General features: G+C 39.8%; 1 protein-coding gene across 1 annotated transcript in view; it reads left to right on the top strand.

The window, feature by feature from the left end:
- Pgr (progesterone receptor) overlaps positions 1-25,358 on the top strand; it is a 66,399-nt gene extending 41,041 nt beyond the window's left edge. The window contains exons 4-8 of the mRNA XM_032909448.1: positions 1,646-1,951; positions 11,344-11,488; positions 13,431-13,561; positions 18,461-18,618; positions 21,724-25,358. Coding sequence (XP_032765339.1) covers positions 1,646-1,951; positions 11,344-11,488; positions 13,431-13,561; positions 18,461-18,618; positions 21,724-21,879 — 896 coding nt within the window. The 3' untranslated portion in view covers positions 21,880-25,358. The remainder of the gene's footprint in view (positions 1-1,645; positions 1,952-11,343; positions 11,489-13,430; positions 13,562-18,460; positions 18,619-21,723) is intronic.
- The last annotated feature ends 1,141 nt before the right edge of the window (positions 25,359-26,499 follow it).

Here is a 26,499-nt window from a genome sequence, read left to right as displayed (position 1 = left end):
AGACCCGTGTTGTGTGACACTGTTCCCAGAATGAAATGAGCAAATACCTGCTTGTCCCAGAAAGGAACAGACAACAGACCAATATAAATGATACTTTCAAAGTCCAATGTGCTGAACCAGTGAGTTTATTGGGGTCATTTATAGAACCATTGACGATCCAGAAGCACCTATATCACCAAAGGCCACCCTAACATGGTGACATTTCAGGAAAGATCGAACCCTAAAGTACTCTTCATGGCTTACAGGCAGCTCAGCATGTTGAAGAGTTCTTCTTCAAGGTAGGAAGGAAGGACTTCCTCCACTGGCTACTGCATCTAAACCTTGGAGGTGTCATCAGGAATCTTTGAGTTCTCCCAAACTCACTAATGTTTTTTACCTCCTCAGTGTCATGAGCCTCCTGAGCTGTGCAACGATTTGTCATCTAGAGATGTGTTCATATACAGTGATTGCTATCCCAAACATATATGGCCTATCGGCCATAGGTGGACATTTCAGTCACTGGGACTCTCCCAGAACCATGGCACAGGCCTTCACATTGAAAAGCTATGCCTGATTCAGGATATCTTGAGCTGAAATCTAGCCCATTCTCAGTGACAAAGTCTTCCTCTGGTTCACTCCCAACATGTTGTGAAGCAGCGGTCTTCATAAGCATTCAGGTGCCCATCTATCTGTTCTCCCACCCAAGCTTTACCCAGGACCAACCCCGCTTAGCCTCTGAGATTGGTAAGTACGGAGGCATTCAGGGTGGTTTGGCTGCCAACAACCAATCTGTTCTCAAAAGCTAATTCCTTCTGAGCTTTGTCCTCATGCTTTTCCTTTTGAATATACAATCATTCACCAAAATAGGAATTCTATAAGTTAACTAGCAATACGTATATTCTGCAAGCACAGATAATAGGGTGAAAATTGTGTCTTCCCTTAATTTTGGTTATTTAGATCTTGCAGCAGTATGTAGAGTCATTTTAAGAAACATATGAATCTGCTGAAATTGTATGGAAGATGTTGTGGGCTTTACATAATGGACATGAATTATAATAGGTTCATAAAGAATAAAACCCAAAAGAAGACTCACAACGGTGATGAACCCTGTTTGCATGAATGTAGCCTGGGCCTCCAGCTTTGGAAGGCAATCCTGTTGTACGAGTGATCAATCCTGATTTTGGTGTCTTTTAAACACTACTCACCTTAGTAGATATCTTTTCACTCAAGGCTCCATAACCTCTGCTTGGTCCTGATGTGAATACAAGCACTCTGTCAACCCAGACAGTACTGTTATTATTTACCCCAAATCTGATGCCTATCATTTACATTCTCCTCCTCCTCCTCCTCCTCCTCCTCCTCCTCCTCCTCCCTTCTCTCCTCTCTCTCTCTCTCTCTCTCTCTCTCTCTGTTCTTTGGGATAAGGTCATATGTAGTGCAGGCTGGCTTTAGACTTACCACATCATTCAGTAAGAATGCCTGGAGAGCTCCCACCTCTCAAGCACTGTGCTCCCTGCATCACCATGCCTGCCTGACTCTGATTCACTTCCAGATTAATGATAAGGCGTATACAGCACCGTGGTTATAAGGCTTAAAAAATACACTGCTAGAATAATGGATTCCTATGTGTTTACACAAAGTTCTTTTCTTTTTGTCTTCTCTGTAGGTCGTAAGTTTAAGAAGTTCAATAAAGTCCGAGTTATGAGAGCCCTCGATGGTGTTGCTCTCCCCCAGTCAGTGGGCCTTCCTAATGAGAGCCAGACCCTGGGCCAGAGAATCACATTTTCACCCAATCAAGAGATTCAACTGGTTCCGCCACTCATCAACCTGCTCATGAGCATTGAGCCTGATGTGGTTTATGCAGGGCATGACAACACAAAGCCCGACACGTCCAGCTCTTTGCTGACCAGTCTCAACCAGCTAGGCGAGAGGCAGCTGCTGTCAGTAGTCAAATGGTCTAAGTCTCTGCCAGGTAATTTGTACATGGTATCATGCATCAAAAGGTACTATGTTTGTGGCACTATCTGAATGTGAAAATAGTCATACAAAAGTCAACCACCATGTAAAGAGCACCATATGCTTTAGTGGTTCATAATGCTTGGCAAATGTCACATTTTGCTTGGCTTTGTTGATAGAGCACCAGGTTAGCATGCATAAGCCCTTGGATCAATCCCCAACAACACTTGCACTCAGGCAAGACTCATATAGACTATGGGAACCCAGAGAAGTAGAGAACACATTAAGGTTGGCCAACTGCTACCTACATGAAATAGTTAAGAATAGCTAAGTGTATGTGTTAAATCACAAATATAGTAATTCAGAAAAAGACAGGTCAGCCATTCCTTTAGATCACCTAGTTCATTCTAAAACCTACTGAAGCTTTCGATCTGTTGGAGAAAAGATCAACATGTAACTCCTGTAACACATCAAAACAGCACTTGAAGTACCTATATAAAGTCAGTGAGGAATACAGAAGTCCTAGGTCATTAGGAGTCTGGAAAGACAGACAGACTTCAATCTTTGGTTCTTCTCATCACACCAAGAGAAGCAGGATATGGCCCAGCGATCCCGAGAACCTGTGTGTTTACGGAAGTTCTTCACTGACTTTACTGGCGAGATGTGTCCCTTTGTGTGGCTCTTCAGAGGCCACGTGGCTGCTCGCATTCCAACGATGCATTTCTCACTTGGTTGAACCTTAGACCCAGAGACAGGTGAAGACTAGCAGTTGTTTGTGTGGCCTTAACCTCGTGATCAGAACAGAATGATTCCTTCAAAAATCATGTGTTCCTTACACCAATAGCATCCTTGTAATGCTCACTTTTCTGACACATGGTCAAGAAGCAAATGCATTATGTCCTTTTTGTCCTGAAAGAAATCCAATTCAGTTTTTATTTTTATTTTTTTAAGACTCCCCTCCCAATTTATCTGAATACATTTCTTGGCTATTATTCTACCAAAAAGGTTTGGAATAAAATGGGTGAATTGTTATAGAACATCCAAGGTTATATGAAACAGAAAGCATATTCTTGTTTGTTAGGCCTTCAAACGGATATGTATTGAGAAAAATTAATAAAACTTGCTATTCTAATGGAGATGAAGTAATCCTACAGATGAGTCAGAGCGCCCAGCTTTTCACTTGCTTTACCATAGCTAAAAGGCCTTGGATGGTTAAAAGTTTTCTTTCAAAAAAAAAAAAAAAAAAAAAAAGTGGCTATCACATTTGATAGATCTTTACTAAGTAAATGGCTTAATAGCATTGATAAAAATAATTCTGTTTTTAAAGTGGGTGTTTAGCTGTGCTTTGATTTTCCGTCTTCATTATCTGAAAATGCTGGCTTCCTTGGCCGCTGTTGCTCTGGGTCATTGTTTCTCTCGCTTGTATTTTTGGAGACTCTTTATTGTTTAAGATGATTTTACCATCAGCTAGTAAAGTTTAAAAAGAGAGCAATTAAAAAGAACATTTATTCATTTAAGATAAAAGCTGTTTTAAGTTTAAATGTTTATAGATCAAGATATTCTGACCTCCACACATCCTTGAAGAAACAATGAGAAGAAATATGAGTACTGAATTTGGCAGGGACTTTTTAAGTGCTGAAGAATATAATTTACATGTGGCACATCAAAACAATGGTCACGTCTTTACGATTCCCTCAGTTTCTATCAATGATTCACAAAGGCAACATTGAGATGATCAAGCGTTTGTGTGGACTGCCCTTTCTTTAGGCCACACTGGCAAACAGTGAATTTAAAAAGGACACTGTAAAGTGGATGCAGACACGCTCAAGGAGCCATGATTAACTCCTCCGAGAAGAGCTAAAGGACATAAATTTAAGATTGTTCTTGTTGCCTTTCTCGTTGCTGTGGCCTACTAACAAGTCCCGTAGGGAAGCAGAGGATTGTTTGGGCTTAGAAGATGGTACAGGCCATCACAGAGGGGGAGACACGGTGGTAGGAGTGTGAGACAACCGTCACATTGTGCCCAGTCAGTGGGAGACAGAGGTCAATGCTGGTGTGCAGTGAACTTGCACCTTTGTGTCCAGTTGGAAATCCCAGGCATAACCGTTGACAATGATTTGGGTGGATCTTCTTTCTCCAATTAACACTGTGGAAATGTCTTGACAGGCAGGCCCAGGGTTTTGGTCCCTAGCTGGTTTGAAATCCAGGCAAGTTAATAAGAGTAACCATGACATTGATTCAGTGTTATTAGATACTCGGAAGTAATGTCAGCTGCCTTTACACCAGGTTATGGTTCTTATTTAGTGACTAAATGAATGCTACCACGTGCCTGCGGAGAGCAGAGCTTAGCAATTAAATCGTGCTGCTAGGACAGAAAGCCAGAAGGCAAGCTCACGGCATGTAAGGACTGGATGCTACACACCTTTGCATCTGGGCACCTGCTTTGCACAGAAGACAAGTGTATTTTATTCAGTTACTTGTTGACAATGATGTTATTAATTATGTGGAAAATAAACTTTTGTTAAAGGAGCCTTAACAATAAGCCAGATTGTGAAATTGCATATTAACCGTGAAAATGTAGCTGCATTCATTCATGTATATATGCTGTTGGAAAACCTGGTGACAGACCAGCTCATTCCTTTGAGACAGTAAAGTGTACATCAAAGTCTGATGAAAAGAGCAAGTTCAGAAGCCGAGGTAATCAGTGAGGGCTCTCAGCATGGTGCTGCAGGGGCTCTGGGGTCTGCACTTCCCAGGCAGCGGCTCCTCCTCTCTTCTCTTCCTCACTCTAGTTGTCATTGACCTGTTATCATAACTACAGCTAATTTTACTTCTCTCCAATAATATTTCAGAGATTTTTTTAATTTAATGAGAACATGTGAGATGCCATAACGTCAAGGTATTATATTTATAGACCATCTCATAGATACACTCCATTTGACAACATTTTAACATCTGTGTATGGATGACTTTGTGTGATACTGTTTTTATTGTCTTGAGTAAGCACTGTGTTCCTGGTTACGGTGTGAAGCAAGATGTTACCTACTAAATTTTAAAGCTTAACAATACATATTCCTTCTATTAAAGAACTTTCAACCTAGGGAGAGAGCGGAGACACCTGACAATAGCATCGGACACAGAAGTTGAGAAAACAGGGATAGATGAATGGCTTTAGCACTGGGTTCTAAAGGAATGGCAAGGAGACTCATTAACTGTGTAAAGAGAAAGCACGGTCATTAGAAGAATCAGTGTGCCCGAGAGTATAGGAAAGAAACTGTGAGTGAAATTTGGTTAGTGATAAATGAAAAAACACAGGAGACAGTCAGTAGCTCTCCATCTTTCAAATACAGGGATTCTTAAATAACATCAGGAGTTGAATTATTCAGTTACCCATCTCCCTGCCCAATGAAAGGTTTTAGTAGTTGCTGAGAGAATGCATCTGCGTAGAAGAACTGATGGATACTGTTGCAGTGAGTGTTGGCCTTCTGAGGATCTCACCACCGATTCACGCAGAAACAAATGGTAATAAATTTATTTGGGGACTGGTAGTGCAAAGTAATGGCACAGGTGGAAATCAGGTAGGGTCTTGAAAGGCATACTAAGACAGAAATTAATAAGTACTCATTCAAAAAGCAAGAGCACCTTCTCTAGCAGTGAATTGTACCAGATTCAAAACAATAGAGAAGAGCAGAGTAAACATTTTCTTACCATGAATTTGTCTTGCTATTTGCCCTTACTTTGTGAAATGTTCACCCCAGGCCATGCTGCCGCTTGCCCATTTGAGTGCTTCTCTTCTTGCTTTCAATGATGCAGACTACTTGCTGTGGTGACAGCCTGAAGAGAAGAACAACCTTTTCTCAGTTTTCTAGCTCTGCAGCATGAGGTAGTGGCAGTGTTGAAAGGGACTGTTTTCCTTCTTCCCCAATACAATGGATAGGGCAAATCACTGCATTCAAAGCCTGAGGAGAGGAGTGAAGGCGGTCTGCTGGGGGTAAAGTCAGACATGACCAGAGCTTCTGTGACAACTGTCAAAGTCCACTCCCTAACTGTATTCCACTGAAGTTGTCATCACCAATGCTGACATCTTCAAATTGTCAGGTCGCATGCCTGTTCTCAGCTGACACACTTCAGTGCCCATGGGGCTATTGGTAGAGTAACCAGTACCTGCTGAAACTTTCCTTCGGTGTCCATGCATTCCTTCCAGGAACACGGTTTCTCCCACAAAGTTTTAGTCACTGTATAACTGTTCTTCACCGTACATTTTACTTTCCTGAGTTCTGCCCTCTCCTCCACTGGTTTCTCATGCTACACATTTTGGATGGGCAGATGTATAGCCTTGATGTTCTCACTCCACTCCAATGACACTTAAATAATGGCATCAGTCCACCACTCTCAGTCATGTTTTCCAAGTGCTCTTAACACAGCTCCACCCAGATGACCTCCCAAGTCAACATGGCCTTACTGCGCATATGCCAAAGCCATTTTTCTTTTTCTGTATCCTGAAACAAGTCGTCAGCCAGCCCTTCAGAGCCATCTTTGGCTCTCTCCTCCTTCCTTTCTTGCCTGGGTGGTTGTCAGTTCTTTCAACACCTCTATTCACTACACGGCTTCTTCCCATGGTGCTTCATGGCTGCTGACTCAGCTTAGTTTGGTCCCCACCCTTTCTTTGTTTACCTAGATTTCAGCTCTCCAACAATCTAATCCAAGATTCCAACCCAAGAATCAGCTTTCTAAAATAATTGTAACCAATCATATTTTTCTTTTTCCACCTCAGAATAAATTTTAAACTATATGGCCTTACAAATCAAGGCCATTCTGTAACCCAGTTCTGAACTGACAGCACCCCTCTTCTCCTCCCTTCGACCACAGAACTAAGGAGCATGTGCTGAAAGGCTCTTTGCTCCATTGTCTGTCTTTCTCTTCCCATGTCGGTGTTGTTTTCTGTTCATACACGTATTCTTCTGGCTGGCTCCTAATTACCCTCCAGCATTCGCACTAGTCTAATCTGCCCTACATCTTCACCATACATTCCCACCATCCCACCAATTGGGAAGAGGCAGAGGCAAGTGAGGGTCTTAGGTTCAAGACCAGCCTCTGACACAAGTAAGATCTTGTCTAAGAAAAGACAAATAAGGTATAGAAATCTAAAGTGTGAGATTTATACAGAGAGCTATATTATCTTAGATGAACTCTAGCATTCTTGATCAGATTAAGCTACGGAATGTGTTGGTGATGCATCGCCTATGTCTCCCTCTGATCTGAAAATTCACATACATATTGAGATTGATGCCTTATACCACAAGGTTCTGAGATGTGTAATTCTCCAACCTTGGCTGAGGTTCACCATTTCAACTATATGACACATTTTTAAACAGAGGTAGAACTCATACATTTTTTTATCAGAACCTTGGAAGCACAGCAAGTCTCATGAGTCACCTCTGTCTTCTCCATTATCTTGTTTTTAAGTATTGAGAATTGGACAATACATAGTCATTTTTTTTTCAAGCATTATTAGGCCAAGACACTTAGAGAAAATTACTTTTTTGCACTACTTCTTAAGCACAATTAGCAATCATCCATCACTTTCCAAAGAGTAGGTTTTCCAGTTTGATTATCATCTCAAATGCATGAAATTTCTCTGATCAGTATCACCACAGGAATCTGATCTCCATGTTCCTGGCTTTGTTTCAGTATAAAATGATGGAATGGTATCACAGTCAATGGGGAGAAACTTTACTTGTGAGCCAGCCATGTTCAAGTCAATTTAACATTGGACTTTTTCCACAGCTTCACCTCCAAAAGGTGGAGGAAGGAGGTTTTCTGTTAGATGGAAATATGTGTTCTGCTATGAATGTTAGTAACTGAGTAATTTTTGAAATATTTCAATAAAAGTTGCCTTTTACACTACAAAAAGTAAGTGTTCCTTTATTTCAAGACACTGATAGACCTAGATTCCAGAAGTGCAAGAAAAAGAGATAAGCACAGGGATAAAGTGAATATAAACAGAGTCTGATTTTCAGAAAAGAAAACAGAATCATGTATGTATAACCTTTTAAAAATTTAAAACTAGTCATAGATTAATATAAAACAATGATTTGAAATGAAAAAATCTATCAAAGTTACATCAAATACTTAGATGTTTTAAAATATATCAGAGAGGTTAGAATTGAGAACCAAATATATAGACTAATGAGTTACTAGAGATCATTCTGTTAATACTTTAATATGTTCAATTAATTGAATCTCAGTTTCTACCAACCTGTCATTTTGTATATGATGAAATTCATATTTGCATATGATACAAGCTGATAAATAAAATAATACATATGAAATGAAATTCTGAAAATATTTTAAATATACATTTCATTACTAATGTTTACTTGTATGTATATGTGTAATTTTATGAATCTATTCATATATTCATGTCCATGTGCACATAGAAGCACATGTGTGCATGTGTGGAGGTCAGAGGTTGCACTGAATATCTTCCCAGCTGTTCTCTACCTTACTTTTAAGGGCAGGGTTTCTTACTGAGTCTGGAGCTCTCTGATTTGTCTAGATTGGCTGGTAGAGAGTTCCCAGGATTCACTAGTCTCTGCTTGCCCTTAGCTCTGGGATTATGCAACACCACACACCTGGCTTTTCTCTGATGCTGGGAAGGAACACTCACTCCCCTTGCTTGTGTGAGAAGCACTTTGCTGGCTGAGCTGTTTTCCCAGGCCAGGCGTGCCTAATATGTCTTCTGGATTTATTGTCACTCACAGCATTTATATTTTAATTATATGTGTGTTTTCTGTAACATAAAGGATAGTGCTTTCTAGCTTATAATTTTGACTTTATTTTGTTTGAAGCCATATTCTTTCTTCCTTTTTATTTATTTATTTTTCATGTTGTTATTTCACATAGCTAAGGCTGGCTTAGAACTTACTCTGTAGTCAAGGATAAACTTGAACTCTTGATCTTCCTACGTCCACCTCCTCAGTGCTGAGATTACAAGAGTACACTACTACAATGTGGTTCATTTTTTGTGTTTATTTATTTATTTATTTTTGACTCATTTGTTTTAAATTGGTTTTTTTTTTCTCAAATTGATTAGTGGTTTTCCTATAGCCATTAATCCAATTAGTGATCTGTCACAGGATCCACAGTTGGGATAATAAATATTTGCATATTCCTCAACAAAGTATATAGTTATCCTGAATCTTTAATTCAGTTATATTTAGTTATGTTTATCCTCATGGCCTGACTTGTTCAAAGTAGCATTCAGCTGCTAGAGTCACGAGTGGAACTGAGGCCTTTTTGCACACCAACACACAACTCTATCTACTCATGCCTCCTTTGCGTAATCTTCATGTTTTAAAAAGAATTGATTTTTTATCATCAATTGATTCTGAATTTTATGAAAGAATTATCCATTTTGCTCAATATTTAATGAAAGCAATACTTGTGCTCTAGATAAATTGTATTAAGATTCACACTTTTTCTAAAATGACATATCGTGTAGACATAAGCTTAAATGAGCAAAGTCATGTGAAAATAAGAAACTTAAAAAATCACAAGCAACATTTTTTTCTTGGCAAGCTGGTGTCTTTCTGCCACAAAATAAGTTAGATCTGTGGATGCTAAAAGTATCAAAACAAAGAAAAAAATAACTATTCTAATCATAATAGAAGAAAACCCTGGGCTCTCAAAACAGAAAAGAAAGGAAACAACCTCTGGAGGGCACCAGGAATTCACTGAGCTGGAGTGAAGGACAGGTTTGGGATCCAGCACAAACTGAGACCTGTCATGGGCAGGACAATGAACAAGTGTCACACAGAGATGCATTCCTCAGATGCCTTGAGACTTCTACCTCTCTCACAATAAAAACCCACACCTTGTCATTGCTGACTCAGAGACAGAGTCCTGGTAGTGAGTGCTTCACAGACCTTCCCCAGGCACCATGCAGAGGGCAGCAGGGTTGTATGCATTTCCCCTGATAGCAGCATTTGCTGTTCTATCACACTCCAAACAGAAGGACTCATTAGTCAAGCAGAAACAGAGAGGAATGATGAGGAAGGGTGGTTAGACACTGAAGAGTGTGCCGCAAACATCAGGAGGTTGCCCAGCTACCATTAGTTAGGGAGGCACACTTGAGTTTTCATCTCTATGGAGACTAAGAAGCACAAAGACAAGTAAGTCAGTTCCCCAACTGATGGTGGGCCATCAGGAGCATATGCAGAAATTTTCAATGTCTAACAGAAAGAAATGCTTTCTCTTTCAACAGCTAATGGATTAAGTGTTACTCTGGCTTGATTTCTGAATTAGATCATTTGTAAATGGGTAGCAGTGGACTTAAGGAAAATAACTACTTTTCAAAGAGCTTCATGGAAAGGATTTGATGCTCATGTTAAAACATTTTTACTTAATCTTAAACAAAATATTAAATACAGTTTCATTATTCAACTGTTGTATGTTACAGTGGCATCTCCATTCATATTCTTTCCCTAATACATCCCCAGGTTCAAGTCCGTATACCCAAATGTGATCAATACTCTTAAGGTCTCTCCAATATGTCCAAAATGTGCTACTTTTACCCCAACTTGTCTCTTTGCCCTTATTTCAGATTTGAGGAGGACTACTGAAGAAAGGCCTTAAATCCTTCTTGCCTCCACAGGAAAACCAAGTGTCTTATATATTCTTTAAGTGTTGGGATAATGCAAACTCAGTCTTCCTCCTTTCCCTAACTCCTCCCATATCCACTCCCCTCCTTCCATGCCCTTTTCAACACTATGTCCTCTTTCCCCTTTCTTTTCCTTTTTCATTAATAAACTACTTGGTCAAATGCATGCTGCTCATATACTCATTGTTATGGGAGCAACCATTGGGGTGCGGTTGACCTATCAGGACCATATCCTTAATGAAACTGACTCTCCCTCTCCTAGAAGCCATCAATTGTCTATAGTTTCTCAGCCAGGGGTAGTGCTTCTGAGTCCCTCTCTCTGCATACTGGAATGCGTGCAGGCTTGCTCTTGTACAGGTCTTGTATAGGCACCACAGAAACTGGATTCATGGTGAGAGAATATCATGTCAAGAAGACACTGAAAGACTAATAGTACATGTTCTCACCCATATGCGGATTCTGGCATTGATTTTTATCATGTTAACATAGTGCCTAGCATGGAAATGGGTATTACATAAATCCAGAACAGATAATTAATTCAGTTAATGATTATTACTAGCACTAAATCACATTGATGATATTCATGACTTACAAAATGGCTATCCATTTTTCTCTTTATAGGCTGTGTTATTTATGAGCATTTTCTGATTTTTAGGAAAGCATATCAGTATCTAGTTTCGACTTCCTACAAATTTTTAACACGGTTCACATGATTTCTGTGATTGTTTTCTTTCGAAACATTGCAGGTTTCCGAAACTTACACATCGATGACCAGATAACCCTGATTCAGTACTCCTGGATGAGTCTGATGGTGTTTGGCCTGGGGTGGAGGTCGTACAAGCATGTCAGTGGACAGATGCTATATTTTGCACCTGACCTAATCCTGAATGAGTAAGTTGTGACTTTTGGTGCTTCTGTTGTTGACACAGGTACATCCACAGTATGATTTGGAAAGCGGCAATACAACGATGAATCATGTGGCAATCGCCATTGATGTAAGGGTCTCTGTAATGTGTTGACTTGGAGACCTTTGGGTGAATACTCAGGAGATTGTTAGGTGGGTAGTATGTAAATCTGTTTTTAGTGTTTCAAGAAGCCTCTAGGCTGATTTCCATGGTGGCTGGACTGGTTTATATCCCCAGCAGCAGGGTATAAAAGCTTCCTTCTGCCCACATCCTCATCAGCACGATGATTTTCTGTCATTCTGACTTTGGTAAGATCGACTCTCAATGTAGCTGTAATTAACTTTTGCTGGGTGACTCATGAGGGTGAACATTTTTATGTTTTTATTGGCCATTTGTACTCTATCATTTGGGAACTGTCTGTTCATTTCACAATAATAAGTTCAGTAATTCATTTATCGATTGGGTCCTTTCATTTCTTGATTTTTTTTAGTTTATAATCCTTGCATATTCTAGATATTAATCCTCTGTCAAATGTTTAGTTAGCAGATATTTTTGCCTATTTTAAAGTTTTCTCTTCACTCAATCACATTTCTCTCTTGCTGTACAGAAGCAACTTAGTTTCATGCAATCCCATTGGCCAACTCTATTACTTCCTGAGAACTTGGAGACCTTTTCAGAAAGTTTTTTGTCTATGTTTATTTGCTTGAAAATTTTAGTTAAATTCTCCGAGTTAGTTACTTATTTGATGTTTGAACCCCATTCCTCTTGTCTAGAAATATGTTTTTATCTCAAACTAATATTTTTATTTATTTTTAAAAATCTGAGATGTACAATTCAATATATCATGTTATATTAAGTGTTTATCATATTAAGTTTTCAGACTTGTACTTGAGGTATTGAAATAAATCAAATAGTTTCACTTGACAGTAAATTTATTTTTAAAAATTAAACATAAAATATTCTATGACTATTTCGATTTGATTTATCATATCTGAGTAGTTTTTAGCATGTAGTGTTTAGATGGTACGATTTCGTCCAAGGTAATGCCTACACTGTTCTAATGGTGAATGTCAAGCTGTGTGCATTTAAGTAGTAATTGACACTACTATCTAATATCTTCACAGTTGACAATCTTCATGCTCCATTCATTCTTTTTTAACTGATAGTCCCTTAGGACATAGGCAAGGACTCAGCATCATCCACCTTAACAGTTCAAGAAACTGGGGCTCGGAAGAACTGGATAACCTGGCACAGACCTGAGGGGCCAGGGTTAATCTTAATCCTTCAGTGTGGGTATCTTGTCTTCATCCCACTATTTCTACTCGCTACAGTGACTAATGCTGGCCTTACAAAATGGCACGTGCCGAGAGAATCCCTCATATCAGAGAACCCCGTCTACAGAGCCTGCACTAACCTTTCAGTTACATGTGCTACCGTGCTTTTATTTGTTTCTCTGTCACTACATACATCACTAGGAAAAGTCAGTGTTGCAAAGTTTTAGGAACTGAAGTAATCCATTAACCTGTGCACAAAATTATATTTACACATACAAATAAATACATATACTAGTCCATCAATACAGCAGTTCCTGGCTCCAAATTCTTCCAAATCCTTCAACATTGCTCGCAGCAGATCTAGGTATTTCAAGTGTCATAATAAAAGCAAGAGACAATATTAACTTTGATCAATGTGTATGTAATAATATTTTTAAGTCTAAATTTTCTTTGCCTTAAAAATGTAGTGCTACCATGTAAAAAAAAAGTTTAGAGACATCGAAAATTCAAAATATTAAGTTTGTTGATTAAATATGCAGGAAAGACAGTTCCTGACCTTTTGCTCCCTGACAAGTTACATTACTGCCTGGCTGATGGGCATTGGTTGTTTATGTTTACGCTGCTTTTTCTTTTGTGTGCTGTGTGTGGTACAAGGCAGAGGATGAAGGAGCTGTCATTCTACTCGCTGTGCCTTACCATGTGGCAAATCCCACAGGAGTTTGTCAAGCTCCAGGTGACCCACGAGGAGTTCCTCTGTATGAAAGTCTTACTTCTTCTTAACACAAGTGAGTACCCAAGCCTAAAGACACTTGGCTCCTTACTTTTAAATTCAGAAGGTAAACATCAAAATGTCATCATATGGTCACATACCACGTATACAATTTAGATTGTAACTGTGAAGGATGAATTTCCAATATATTGCCCTTGACCTTAAAATAGTGATTTGATGTTTTTTATATATAGTCACACAAGATTAAAATAGCATAGCCAATTTCTTTATTTTACATGAAATACGACTACAAACTGATTTGCTTACTCCATTTCACAAGCTTCTTAATATGAAATCAAGTTATGCTTCCTATTAAACATACCACGCCTTCACGAACACTCTTGTTTGGAACTATTTTCAGTGAGTGAGAACAGTTTGACTGTTACAGCAGATGGCCTCAGGGATCACTGACTTGGAGCATCAGCAGAGTGTGTGTTACTCGAACAGTCCCAGGGGTAAACAAGAAAGACTTAGCTTCCTCCCATGTAGTGGCTGCACTGTCATGTGCCCTGCAGTCTTCCGTTGCATCTGACTAGAAATGAGCAGATAAGGAATGGGTGGAAGTTTGGGTGATGCAAGACCTGAGACACATGCATGCACTGAGCCCTTCTGTGCCCTTCCCACACACGGAGATGCAAGACCTGAGACACATGCATGCACTGAGCCCTTCTGTGCCCTTCCCACACACGGAGATGCAAGACCTGAGACACATGCATGCACTGAGCCCTTCTGTGCCCTTCCCACACACGGCGGCTTCAGCCTTCAGCTGTATGATTGATTCTTTGATTTGAAAGTGAGTCACTGGGCGCTAAGAACTTAGGATGAGGTCACCTCAGTGTTTCAGCAGGATCTTTTCAGGGACTTCTGCTAGTAGCACAAATCTCAGTTGGCTGAGGAAGGGAGCTTGGGATGGGAAGGAAGAGTCAGTTCCTTAGTATGCAAGGTGCTTTCGTGGAATCCACACGAATGCACCTACATATCTTATGCATCCTAGTGAAAACTGGAGTAACATTTTGGCCAGTGGGGAGAACTATACAACATCTCTGGAAAAGCATCTTTAAATCAGCAGCTGACACTGAGAGGCAAGGGAAATATTGGGCTTTAATGCTAGGCTTGTGCAGCATTACAAGATAGGAGAATTGTAGTGCCATATACTTCTTACTGTCCAGGAGACGGATGGTCACATTCAATTGTCAAGCAGAAATTTAAATACTGTGGCGAACATATCAAAAGTCAATGATTAAAAAATTAGTGGTGTTAAGAGGAAATGACTTCATATTTAGAAAAATTAGTTTATTTAGCTCTTTATATATCCAGATAATTAAGTTAAATACAAATATTGAAATTGTTTAAAAACTATGAAGAAATATAAACTTTTCAAACCTCAAATAGGAACTACCTTTGCAAAAGCAAAACCAAAACTCTGGGTCTAGAGATGTGTCTCAGAAGTTAAGAGTGGAATGGTCCTTGCAGAGAAAGGACCACAGCTTGACTCCCAGCATTCCTGCAGGGTGGCTCCCAGCCACTGCAACTCCAGGTACAGAGGAATCCTCCATCCTCTTCTGATCTCTGCAAGCACTCACACGTGGGTGTGAGTATACCTTCAGGCACACACACAGACACACACACAGACACACACACAGACACACACACGCACACACACACAGACACACACACATAAATAAATAAATAAATAAATAAATAAATAAATAAATAAATAAAATGGAAAAGTTGTAAGGGGATGTTTGCTAATTTATTACAAACTTAAAGTTGCTGTATGCCACAAAAAACAATGCAAAACTCTGCAGGAACAGGCAGCAGAGTCACACAGGCTCTCATAAATCTCCTAATGAAGGGATCACTAAGAAGAATAATTTCCTGTTCTCATGTCAGGGTGAGTTAGTTATGAGGATTGGTTTGGAAGCTGTAGAAGTGCATTGTGTGAAATGACTAGAGTCTGACATAACTGGAGAGAACAGACTGTAGGTCTGGTAGGGACGCATGCTGCACATCCATAGAGATGCGTAAAAACAATTTCATGTTTATTGAATTTTGCAAGAATCACTCCCGAGAAACCCCTCTATATTTAGAATCTGAGCAGCTGCAAACTGAAAGCCGAAGTGTTATTTCTTTGATTTCTCTTTGGTTTGTTTCCTTATCCCAGAGACTTAGAAAGCAGCTGACACTGAGAGGCAGGGGAAGTATTGGGCTTTAAAGCTAGGTATGAGCAGTATCTTTAACCTCGGAGCACGTCTTTACAGAAATAGTGCAGAATAAATGTCACTAATGTGGAAAACCATCGATGGAGGAGGTTTTCTATTTTTCTCTTGGATCTACACATGGCTTCAGAAAATGTTTGCTTGAGGCTGAAGGTTCCTGTGTAGGAGAGCAAAAAAGAAGAGGTAACAGCACAAAACTCTGGCCTCTGGAATCAGAGGGTGTGGAAGGGGAGAGTGGAAAACCATGTTCTTGTATAAGAGATCTATGGAGGATTTGGAAGAAAGGAGCTAAAACTGTGTACGGCTGAAGAGGAACAGCAGTGCTCATCTTAATCCCAGCACAGAAATACACACGAAGGCAGACCAAAGGTTAATGTCCAAATTGTTAGTTAATGTATATGACAAAGTCAATTCTCTTCAAAATAAATCATCCAACATACACATGTCCCACCACTGTTGTTAGCTAATATTGTTATGTAAGTGTTGAACAGTGCAATGAATTGATTGATTAGTGACAGCTAGAAGACCTGAGCATGTTGGCTTATGTCCATAATCCAACATTTGGAAAGTGAAGGCAGGAACAAGCATTCAAGGTCATTAGCAGTTACATAATGTTCTGAATACTGGGCTACATGCAACCCTGTCAGGAAGGAAGGAAGGAAGGAAGGAAGGGAGGGAGGAAGGAAGGAAGGGAGGAAGGAAGGGAGGAAGGGAGGGAGGGAGGGAGGGAGGGAGGGAGGGAGGAAGGAAGGGAGGGAGGGGAGGAAGGAAGGGAGGGAGGGAGGAGGAAGGAAGGAAGGAGGAAGGGAGGGAGGGAGGGAGGAGGAAGGAGGGAGGAGGGAGGGAGGAAGGGGAAGGAAGGAAGGGAGGAAGGAGGGAGGAAGGAAGGAGGAAGGAAGGAAGGAAGGAAGGAAGGAAGGAAGGAAGGAAGGAAGGAAGGAAGGAAGGAAGGAAGGAAGGAGGGAAGGGAGGAAGGAAGGAAGGGAGGGAGGAAGAAAGGAGGGAAGGAAGGAGGGAGGGAAGGAAGGGAGGGAGGGAAGGAGGAGGGAGGAAAGGAAGGAGGAGGAGGAAGGAAGGAAGGGAGGAAGGAGGGGAGGAGGGAGGAAGGAAGGAGGGAGGAAGGGGAGGGAGGAAGAAGGAAGGAGGAAGGAAGGAAGGAGGAAGGAAGGAGGGAGGAAGGAGGGAAGGAAGGAAGGAAGGAAGGAAGAAGGAGGGAGGAAGGAAGGAGGGAGGGAGGAAGGAAGGAAGGAAGGAAGGAGGAAGGAAGAAGGAAGGAGGGAGGGGAGGAGGAGGAGGAAGGAAGGAGGGAGAAGGAGGAGAAGGAAGGAGGAGGGAGGAAGGGGAAGGAGGAAGGGGAGGAAGGAAGGAGGAAGAAGGAGGAAGGAAGGAGGGGAGGAGGAAGGAAGGAAGGAAGAAGGAGGAAGGAAGAAGGAAGGAAGGAGGAAGGGAGGAGGAGGGGGAGGGAGAAGGAAGGGAGGAGGAAGGAGGAAGGAAGGAGGGGAGGAAGGGAAGGAAGGAGGAGGAGGGGAAGGAAGGAGGAAGGGAGGAGGAAGGAAGGAGGAAGGAAGGAGGAAGGAAGGAGGGAGGGAGGAAGTGAAGGAAGGAGGAAGGAGGGAGGAAGGAAGGGAGGAAGGAAGGGAGGAAGGAGGAGGAGGGAGGAGGAAGGAAGGGAGGAGGAAGGAAGGAGAAGGAAGGGAGGAAGGAAGGAGGAGGAGGAAGGAAGGAAGGAAGGAAGGAAGGGAGAAGGGAGGAGGGAGGGAGGAAGGAAGAAGGGAGGAAGGGAGGAAGGGAAGGGAGGAGGAGGAGGAAGGAAGGAAGGAGGAAGGAGGAAGGAAGGGAGGGAGGGAGGGAGGAAGGAAGGAGGAAGGAGGAATAGAGGAAGGAGAGAGAAGGAAGGAGGGAGGAAGGGAGGAAGGAGGAAGGAAGGAAGGGAGGGGAGGAAGGAGGGAAGGGAGGAAGGGAAGGAGGAGGAAGGAAGGAAGGGAAGGGAGGAAGGAAGGGAGGGAGGGAGGAAGGAAGGAAGGAAGGGAGGAAGGAAGGAAGGAAGGAAATGAATGACAGCTGACAGGCACAATTACAGGAAAGAAGACAATAGACACACTATTAGAAATATACAAAGAAAACAAAGTGGCCAGGTATAAGAGTTAAATCAATGAATATAAAATAAATACTCAAATATAATAACTTTTCTCATAGCAGCAGGAAAGCAGTAATAAATATAATAAAGCAATATTAAAACTACAACAAGAAGATAAAGTTGCCAAGATCAATTTTAATAAGAAACAGTTGAGATTTACATGAAAACAAAGCTATATAAAGTAACATAAATGTTGTTAAAAAGAGAAAAATAAAATAAGAAGTTCCAAAATAAAGCTATAAATGAAATAAAACTAGGTATTTAAAGCAAGTCTTTATAGTAATGCCAAGGCCTCTTTTGAGCAAATGCAACATTAAATGCATAATTCATAGATATAAGTCTGAAATGCAAGTTGTTCACCTATTCTTTGACAATTAAAAGATTTCTGTTTTGATTTTGTCTTCCACTATTATTTTCCTTCTTAATTGCTTCTATTTAAAATTATGTGTGTGTGTGTGTCTGTGCGCACGCGCGTGTAAACTTAGAAATTATGTATAAAATATGTTAGTTATCTGGCTCAGAAGTATATTCACTGCTATTTCTTGTTTATTTTGTGCAGTTCCTTTGGAAGGCCTGAGAAGTCAAAGCCAGTTTGAGGAGATGAGGTCAAGCTATATTCGGGAATTGATCAAGGCAATTGGCTTAAGACAGAAAGGGGTGGTCCCCAGTTCACAACGCTTCTATCAACTTACAAAACTTCTTGACAGCTTGCATGATGTAAATATTTTTGTCTAACAGATTATTGGTGACAACTTTGTGAATTTCTCATCTTAGTTGGGTTTTTATTGCTGTGAAGAGACACCATGACCAAGGCAACTCTTATAAAGGAAAACATTTAATTGGGGCTGGCTTACAGGTTCAGAGGTTCAGTCCATTATCATCATGGTGGGGATCATGGCCAGTGTCCAGGAAGACACAGTGCTGGAGGAGGAGCTGAAAGTTCTACATCTTGATACAAAGGCAGCCAGGAGGAAGGTCTTTTCCACACTGGGCAAAGATTGAGCATAGACCTCAAAGTCAACCCCCACAATGACACACTTTCTGCAACAAGGCCACACTTCCTTAATAATGCCGTACCTCCTAATGATGCAGTGGCATTATGGGTCAAACACTGCAAACCACCACATATCACACAATGAACTCTGGGAGCTCTGAAATGAACTCTGGGAGCTCCTTGTTAGATAGTCTGGACCCCAAGCCTAAGAAGTGGTGCTATTAACCTAATCTCTCACAGCTTACATAGAAGCTAATATAAAGTACACAGTCCCTTTTAGATGTGTCCAAAGGCTTATCTTCTGGGTCATTCTAGATCCTGTTAGTTGATGACCAATATTAGTCATCACAGTGTGGTTCCCCCAAATTCTCGTTTGTAGTTGGGTTTTAAAAGACAGTATCATAATGTTGTGTTTGATGTTGACCATATGTTGACCATATTGACCAATGTTGACCTTACATTAACCATATGATCATATATGGTTATCTGAGACATATTCGATACAAGCTTTTATTGCTGGTATATAAAAAAAACAAATAAAATGAGAATCAAAGTCATGAAAAAGCTCCCCAGTCACCAGGTCAGCTTGTGAGCCTGAATCATGAGCAACCTGCAAAGAAGATGAGCCACTTGAATTAAACCTTTACGATGAAAAGCAGAAAGTAAAGGAGGCTTTAAAAGCTCAACCTGAGGAAGAAAGCACCAGTGCAGAAGACAAATTCACAGAGCATCAATGATACACAATGGCACTGTGTCAAAACAAACAAACAAACAACAGAGAGTCTTCAAGAGCAGGTATTCAGCAAAACTAACTAAATAAATAAATGAAACTTTGGGATAATTAAGTTCAAAATAGAAGACATTAAAATTCAACAAAAGTAATGAAATACAAAGGACATTCTCAGTAGAAACATTATTTAAAACCTAAGACATAAATCAGAGAGAAAAAGGTAGGAATCTTAAGAGATCAGTAGTACAAATTTCATCCTCAAATTCAACTTAATAGGAATTTTCAGAAGAAAAGCTACAGTCAGAGAAATTATTACTGAAGTTGTTGAAATTGAAGGTTCTCAGTTCTTTTTTTCTCCCTTTTTTTGAGACTTGGATTTCTTTGTAGTTTATACTGACCTTCAACTGGTAACAATCCTCCAGGCTTGCATGCCTACTCTTTGCTAAAGATATGAGTTGTCTAACTATACGGGAATAGAATATGGGAACTCAAAATTGATTCGAGGTACACTACAAAAACTCATCATACCAAGAGTGAGAAGACCATTCTAAGCATACAAATGAGAAATGAAACAAGTCATGTGCAAATTACCAGAATTTTGGATGACATTGCATCTATGACAATGACAGGACAATGACCAGTGTCTGGGGGAGCAAAACCACCAGCCAAATACTCCAACAATGGAAAGGCCACCATCAGAGCGATTCAGACTTGTAAAGTCTTACAGAGTTTATCTCAAATATAACCTTTCCTAGAAACTGCATTAGGACGTGTCACAAAGGAACAAAGAGCTGGAGGCAAGGAGGATTCCAGCCAGAAGCTATGTATGGTGATGTCCTTGCATAATGATGGAAAGGATCAGTCAGAAGCGCTGGACCAGGACCAGAAAGGCTTCACGGGTCTCCAGAACATCAGCTCCAGGATGAAAGTAGAGCTAGGGAGTGGCTAATAAGCACAACCATATTGGGGTGACCTCTCACAGTCCTTCAGAGAAGCTGATTATGGCTTTGTGACAAATGAGGGGAAAATTAAGGAAATGAGATACAAGGTTATAAAATAAAATGAAAATGATCAAGAAAAGAAGTGAAATGCCAGGCAGCAGGAAGCAATACCAACGTTTCCAGTAAAAACCAAGGGCACTGATTCAGTCAAAAATGGAAACATAATTGAGCAAGATGCCTGTTGAAGAGTTTCTGGATTCTGCTTCCTCCCTTTCCTTTGTGATCGATCTTGTAGTATGACACTTTTAAAATTGTGTACATAACATATTTCATTGTAATGGAAGCTGAGCCTGGCATGGACCTGTAGTCCCCAGGGAGCTCACATGCTCACAGACTCCTCTGAGCTACAGAGAAAGAGGTGATCGGGGCCACTTAGCAAGTCCCTGCCTCAAAAGTCAATATTAAAGCAAGGCTGTGTTGCTCAACAATACACTGCTTAGGGCACATGCCTGAGGCCCTGAACTCCATGGTTTGTGTTGGGTTATTGACATAGAAACAGTCCATTGTTCTGAAAAAGTATGATTAACAAATAGGATTTATGAAATAATTGCATTTTGAAAATTTAGGTATTTAATACTCCCTTTCTATCTGCATACATGCATTGAAAAGAAAAAGTGTTGAAAATTAAATCAAAATGTTTACTTTAAGTGATGAGAAAGTAGCTAATTTTATTACCTTAAAATATGGCAGGCTTGGGCCTGGAGAGATGACTCAGCAGTTCAGAGCCATTGCTGTTCTTACAGAAGAACCAGAGTCAGGTCTCAGCACACAAAGGGTGGCTCACAAGCATCTGTAATTCCAGTTCCAGTGCATCTGATGCCATCTGCTGGCTACTATGGGCACTACATGCAAGGAATGCATGTTCATACTCATAACACAAAAATAAGTAAATCTGTAAAATAACATACTATCAGCATGCCCCATCATACACATAAAACATTTTCCATATTACCCTGGAGCCTGGAAAGCGTTGTTTGCATGTTGGTAAGAACAAGCATCTAGATAGGTGTTTCCAGCATTAGAAAAATGTTATCGTATTTGAACAAAGTGATTTTATTGTTTCTCTCATGTTTTCTACCCACGTGTTGAACCAACAGCTTGTGAAACAGCTCCACCTGTACTGCTTGAATACGTTCATCCAATCCCGGGCACTGGCTGTGGAATTTCCGGAAATGATGTCTGAAGTTATTGCTGCCCAGTTGCCCAAGATCCTGGCGGGCATGGTGAAGCCTCTCCTCTTTCACAAAAAGTGATGACTTTTCTTTGTTTCCTCTGCAAAAATTGAATTTTGTGGTGTGTCATTTTGTCTCAGTCAGGACAGTCAGCTCTGTGTCTTTATAATGTCCTTCTGAAAGCCTTACGTGTATACATATCACATTGTAAACTTAGGAGAAAACCAATGAGATTCGGATTTTCCTTTGTGATGTCTAAGCAAAATTTTTAAAGTGTTTTGTGCACCCATATTTTGAGAGTTTACATGGTTAAAAAGGACTAAAGTTGATTGTATAAGTAAACTATATCTCACCCGTGTTATTTTGAGCTTTCCAGATGAGGATCTTTAGCTTCCGCATCTAACAGCTCTCCACTGGAAGGGCAGAAACCCCCTACCTGCAATTACCACAGGCTACCAAACGGGCTATGGCTACGTAGTACCTTTGGTCTCCTGCTTATATTTCCAAAGGGGAACTCTTAAAACGGCAGCCAAAAATGTGATGTGAAACAGATTTTCAGAGGGTTTTTAATGGAAAAAAAAAGCAGCAAAGGAACAAAAACAAACCAGGGATGAAAGGAGTTGATGTTTTTAACGCTAGACGAACTGTGTTCAAGGCTCTGTTTGGAAGCAGATTTATGACAGAGTTAATGACAGCCATACAGTTTCTGTGACATTATTGAGGATGGGTTTAGGGGTAGGCTGTCTTTAAATAAGACCTGTGAATAGAGACAGAAATCATGAGGTCTGTTCTTTCATTGGAATCCCTGTGGTTGGCTGACCTTACAAAGTCAGTCTCCCTTGGTAGTTCCATGTCCTTGCTTTTTAAGAATGATATGACAGCATTCTCTTGACAAACACTTTCTTTGGTCATATTGTCTTATTGACACTTTATCAAAGAAGGCTGGGGGAAGGAAAGGAGGGAGAAAGGAAAGGGGGGATAAATACCATTATTTATTATGTGTTTCTCTTGGGAAATGTAGAGAGTGAATCTCAGGAGGAAAGTATTTTTAGTGCCTCTAAATCTGAAAGATGCATTAGAAATAGACAAGTCTCAGGTGAAAAGTTTTGAGTGCCTATGACCCAATTCTAAGTGAGATGCTTCAGGAAAACCTAGATACTTGCATAAAATCACACAGCCAGGTACAGTGATGATAAAACACACAGTTCACTTAGTCATTGCTACTTAAAATATTCATTTGAAAGACAGTTTTTTTTCCAAGATGAGTCACTAGAGATATATTAGTTAATAAAACAAGTCACACATATGAACATACACCACCATGGTATAAATAGTGAGCTCTTTAGCATATTTGGAATAGGGATTAAAACGGGGACTAATGGAGACCCTTGGCGTGTGTTCCCTTCATGCATGTGGAAATCATAATGGCCCACCTGCACAGCAGTACCTTGGTTAGAGCAGTCAGTCAGTTTTACCCAGGCACTCCAATGGTCAGCGTTAGAAAATAGATGCTCCTGCTACTGACTGACCTACATGCCTCCTTCTGCAATATGTCTGAAATGCATCGCATTCTTTACTGGTGCGTGGCACTTCTTAATCTCCATAGACACACGCAAACTTCACTTTACAGGCCAAAGCAGGATCTGATTCCTTGGGCTATACCCCTAACCATTATTCTTTAATTCATCAACTTACTCTGCTGCTGTTATGTGCCTGCTATGCCAATCTTTACATAACAAAAAAGAAAAAAAGGAAGAAAGAAAACAAATTTCTGCTAGAACTTGACTCCAGACCCATGCACATGTCAACCTTCAAGAGCCCCTATCATTCCTGTATAGTTTTTCTGTCTTTCGTATAGTGATTGGATCCCTCGTATGTTTCCCAGAAGTTGTTTAAATTACAATAATATGTAACTGCATCATTTTGATGGTCCATAGGTCTAGGGGTTGTGCTTAGGACAGATGGCAGTGTTTCTTGACAAAGAGTTGACTGTGACATTTGTCCTGCTGAGGTTCTACTGGGTGATACTGATAAACCCTTCTTGTGTCTTTATCAATCATTTTATCTGAAAATTTCTCTTCATTTCTAAGCTATATTTTCCCTATCCCATGGCAACTTGCCTTTTATTGACTACATCATGGGAGCACATTTTATATGCATTTAGGAAAAGAATGGTTTGTTTCCTGTTCTGAACTGAATGAATGGAATATTATTTCCTTCCCTATAAAAGATTCTATAGGCAGTTAAATACTCTGACATTGTTTTGTATTCGAAACTTTGATGTAAAAATTTTCCCTCGTTTTTTATTGTATTCAACAAATATTTTGGAGTGCCTAATGTGAGCATAAGAAAACACATGAATAAGCTTTAATAGAACCTGGAGCTAAAGGAAAACTGTATATAACTCAAGAGGTTATAGCTATGAGTTGTACAAATCTAATGTCTGCTAACTAAAGGATCATCAAATATCTGTGGTATATAAATAAATCCTTAAAGTTTGATAGGTGTGAGACATTACTTATGTACAACTTGAATGAGATAAGTGCTAGAAAAGATTGTATTTTTAAATTAATAATTATTTAATCCAGGCAACTGTCGGCCATTCATTTGCTTTAAACTTTAGTGTATTTTTGCATGTTGGTAAAGATTTTAATACCATTTTCCAAAAATATAGTGACAATAAAATACTTTTAAAATCTCTCAAATAGGATACTTAGGGAATATTTTTTCTGTGGCAGTTGTATTCATTGTGAGAGATGGTGAATGACTGTGGTCAAGGACAATGTCACAAGTCCTTTTCCTCAAGCGATGGACCCTGAAACACTGGATACGATCATTATTCGATTATTTATTATTCACTATTCAATCAGTTTTCCTTTGAGTTAAAGGACTAATTTGATAGTAGTTATCTTTGTATACCAGCACAGTTTAACTTTCAAAATAATGAAAACTCTCTAATTTCATTCAACAATGAGGAAATAAAGTATGTTGGCCCCAGGACTGGATTTTAGTGTGGCCCTTGTTTTGCAGCTGCCTAAAAACATTTGATATTCTTGATCTTGATCTTGATCTCCATACATAGTTTAAATGTCTGAACACCAAGTTTTAATATTTAAAAATGTTTCTAAGCTTAGAAAGAAAAACATTCTCAGAAGAGCATGGCTTGACCAAATGGAAGTTATCTCATCTCTGGATCTTTTACTCTACAATTTCCAACTGTGATGACTCCATGCGTGTGTAGTCATTGTAACCTTTATCTCTGTTCTGCAGGTCACGTTCTCTGGGTTGCTCTAAGGTAAAATAAAAGCTTAGGAACACAGGAAACACTTGAAGGTTAGATGGTTTTGCTTCCTGACATATTTCATTTACAAAGTTAGAAAATGACTTGTGTCTAAAGAGATTCTGTGTCCAGTATCGTTTTGTGGAACTATTTTGATTCTGCTGTTTAAAACATGGCACGTTTAGTTAGGTGATGCTTTTCCATTGTACTTTCTCACTTGACTTTACGTCTTACTATTGTACATGTATGAAATAAAATATTTTTAAATAGCCACAGTAAATCAACTTGTAACTTCTAAATTATTGCCAACTGTAGAGACAGACTTAATGATGTATATAAAGGGCTAACCTATGACCCTGCTCACTTCTTGGTCGCTTGCTGGCTATATAAGGGTAATATATTATTGTACTTATAAGAATAATGACATATTTCATTAAACCTTACCAAACTGCTTTGCAAATAATAGGCACAGGATATATATCTGCATATATGCACAGATGCTCAGAAATGGCATTTCCATAGTTTTATCTTCATTGTGCCATACTTTTATTATAACTTTGTCATGCTAATCTGTCCTAGTCACTGGTGAAGCCAGGAATCTGGAAAGTCTGGTTGCTTTCCTTCTTCCACTGTTTACGATGAAATTTTTTTTAATTTGATATGTTTACTTTATTTATTTTCCTGAATGAAATATAGTCCTTTGAGTTTAGGGCCTGATTCGTAAGAAATTTAAAGAGCATATCACCCTTTGTTATAATATCTAATAGCAATAGTATTTTAGTTTTTGACAGTTTCCAATAACTCTTAAATATCCAGACAGCTTACACAGAGCACAGCTCTCTCATAAACCTATGTTCTGTGCTAAAAGTTATTCTTGTCATGGCTCTAAGTTCATGTATAACCTCGGACAATAGGGTTCAAAACTCATGATGAAATCAACTCCCCAAATAGAATTGCTGTTCTGATTATTATAAGAGCTCCCCCTGCCCACTTGATCTGATAGCTTTAATTCCTTCGATAACTGGTATATTTTCTTTTTTTTTGCTGGGAACACATAGGCAATTTGCATCATTTCTGTCTTCCCTGTCAATCAGATTTTGGGCTAGAATATGAACCCATTAATCTCTTTAAAAATTTCATAGCCTCATGTATATGAAGCACTCAAGACTTAGGAATATATTTTCACAATTTTTTACTTCTTATCTTAAAACACATCATTTTTACTGCATAACTCAGCAGCCACTCTCCTAAGGATAGAAGGAGTTGGACAAGAGGAAGACACTAGGGAAGACATAACTTTCTCTTTCCTATGATGTACCTCTCAGACATAGAAAACATATTCATCTCTTAAATTCCAAAAGAAAACCAAAGGTGGATACTCTAGGAAAGGAATGTCAACTCCCAGGTTTCTCACACACACT

The sequence above is a fragment of the Rattus rattus genome, chromosome 8 (genome assembly GCF_011064425.1).
Source record: "Rattus rattus isolate New Zealand chromosome 8, Rrattus_CSIRO_v1, whole genome shotgun sequence".
Taxonomy (NCBI): domain Eukaryota; kingdom Metazoa; phylum Chordata; class Mammalia; order Rodentia; family Muridae; genus Rattus; species Rattus rattus.
Note: the sequence above shows the minus strand (reverse complement) of the source record. Positions and strands in the feature narration are given on the sequence as shown.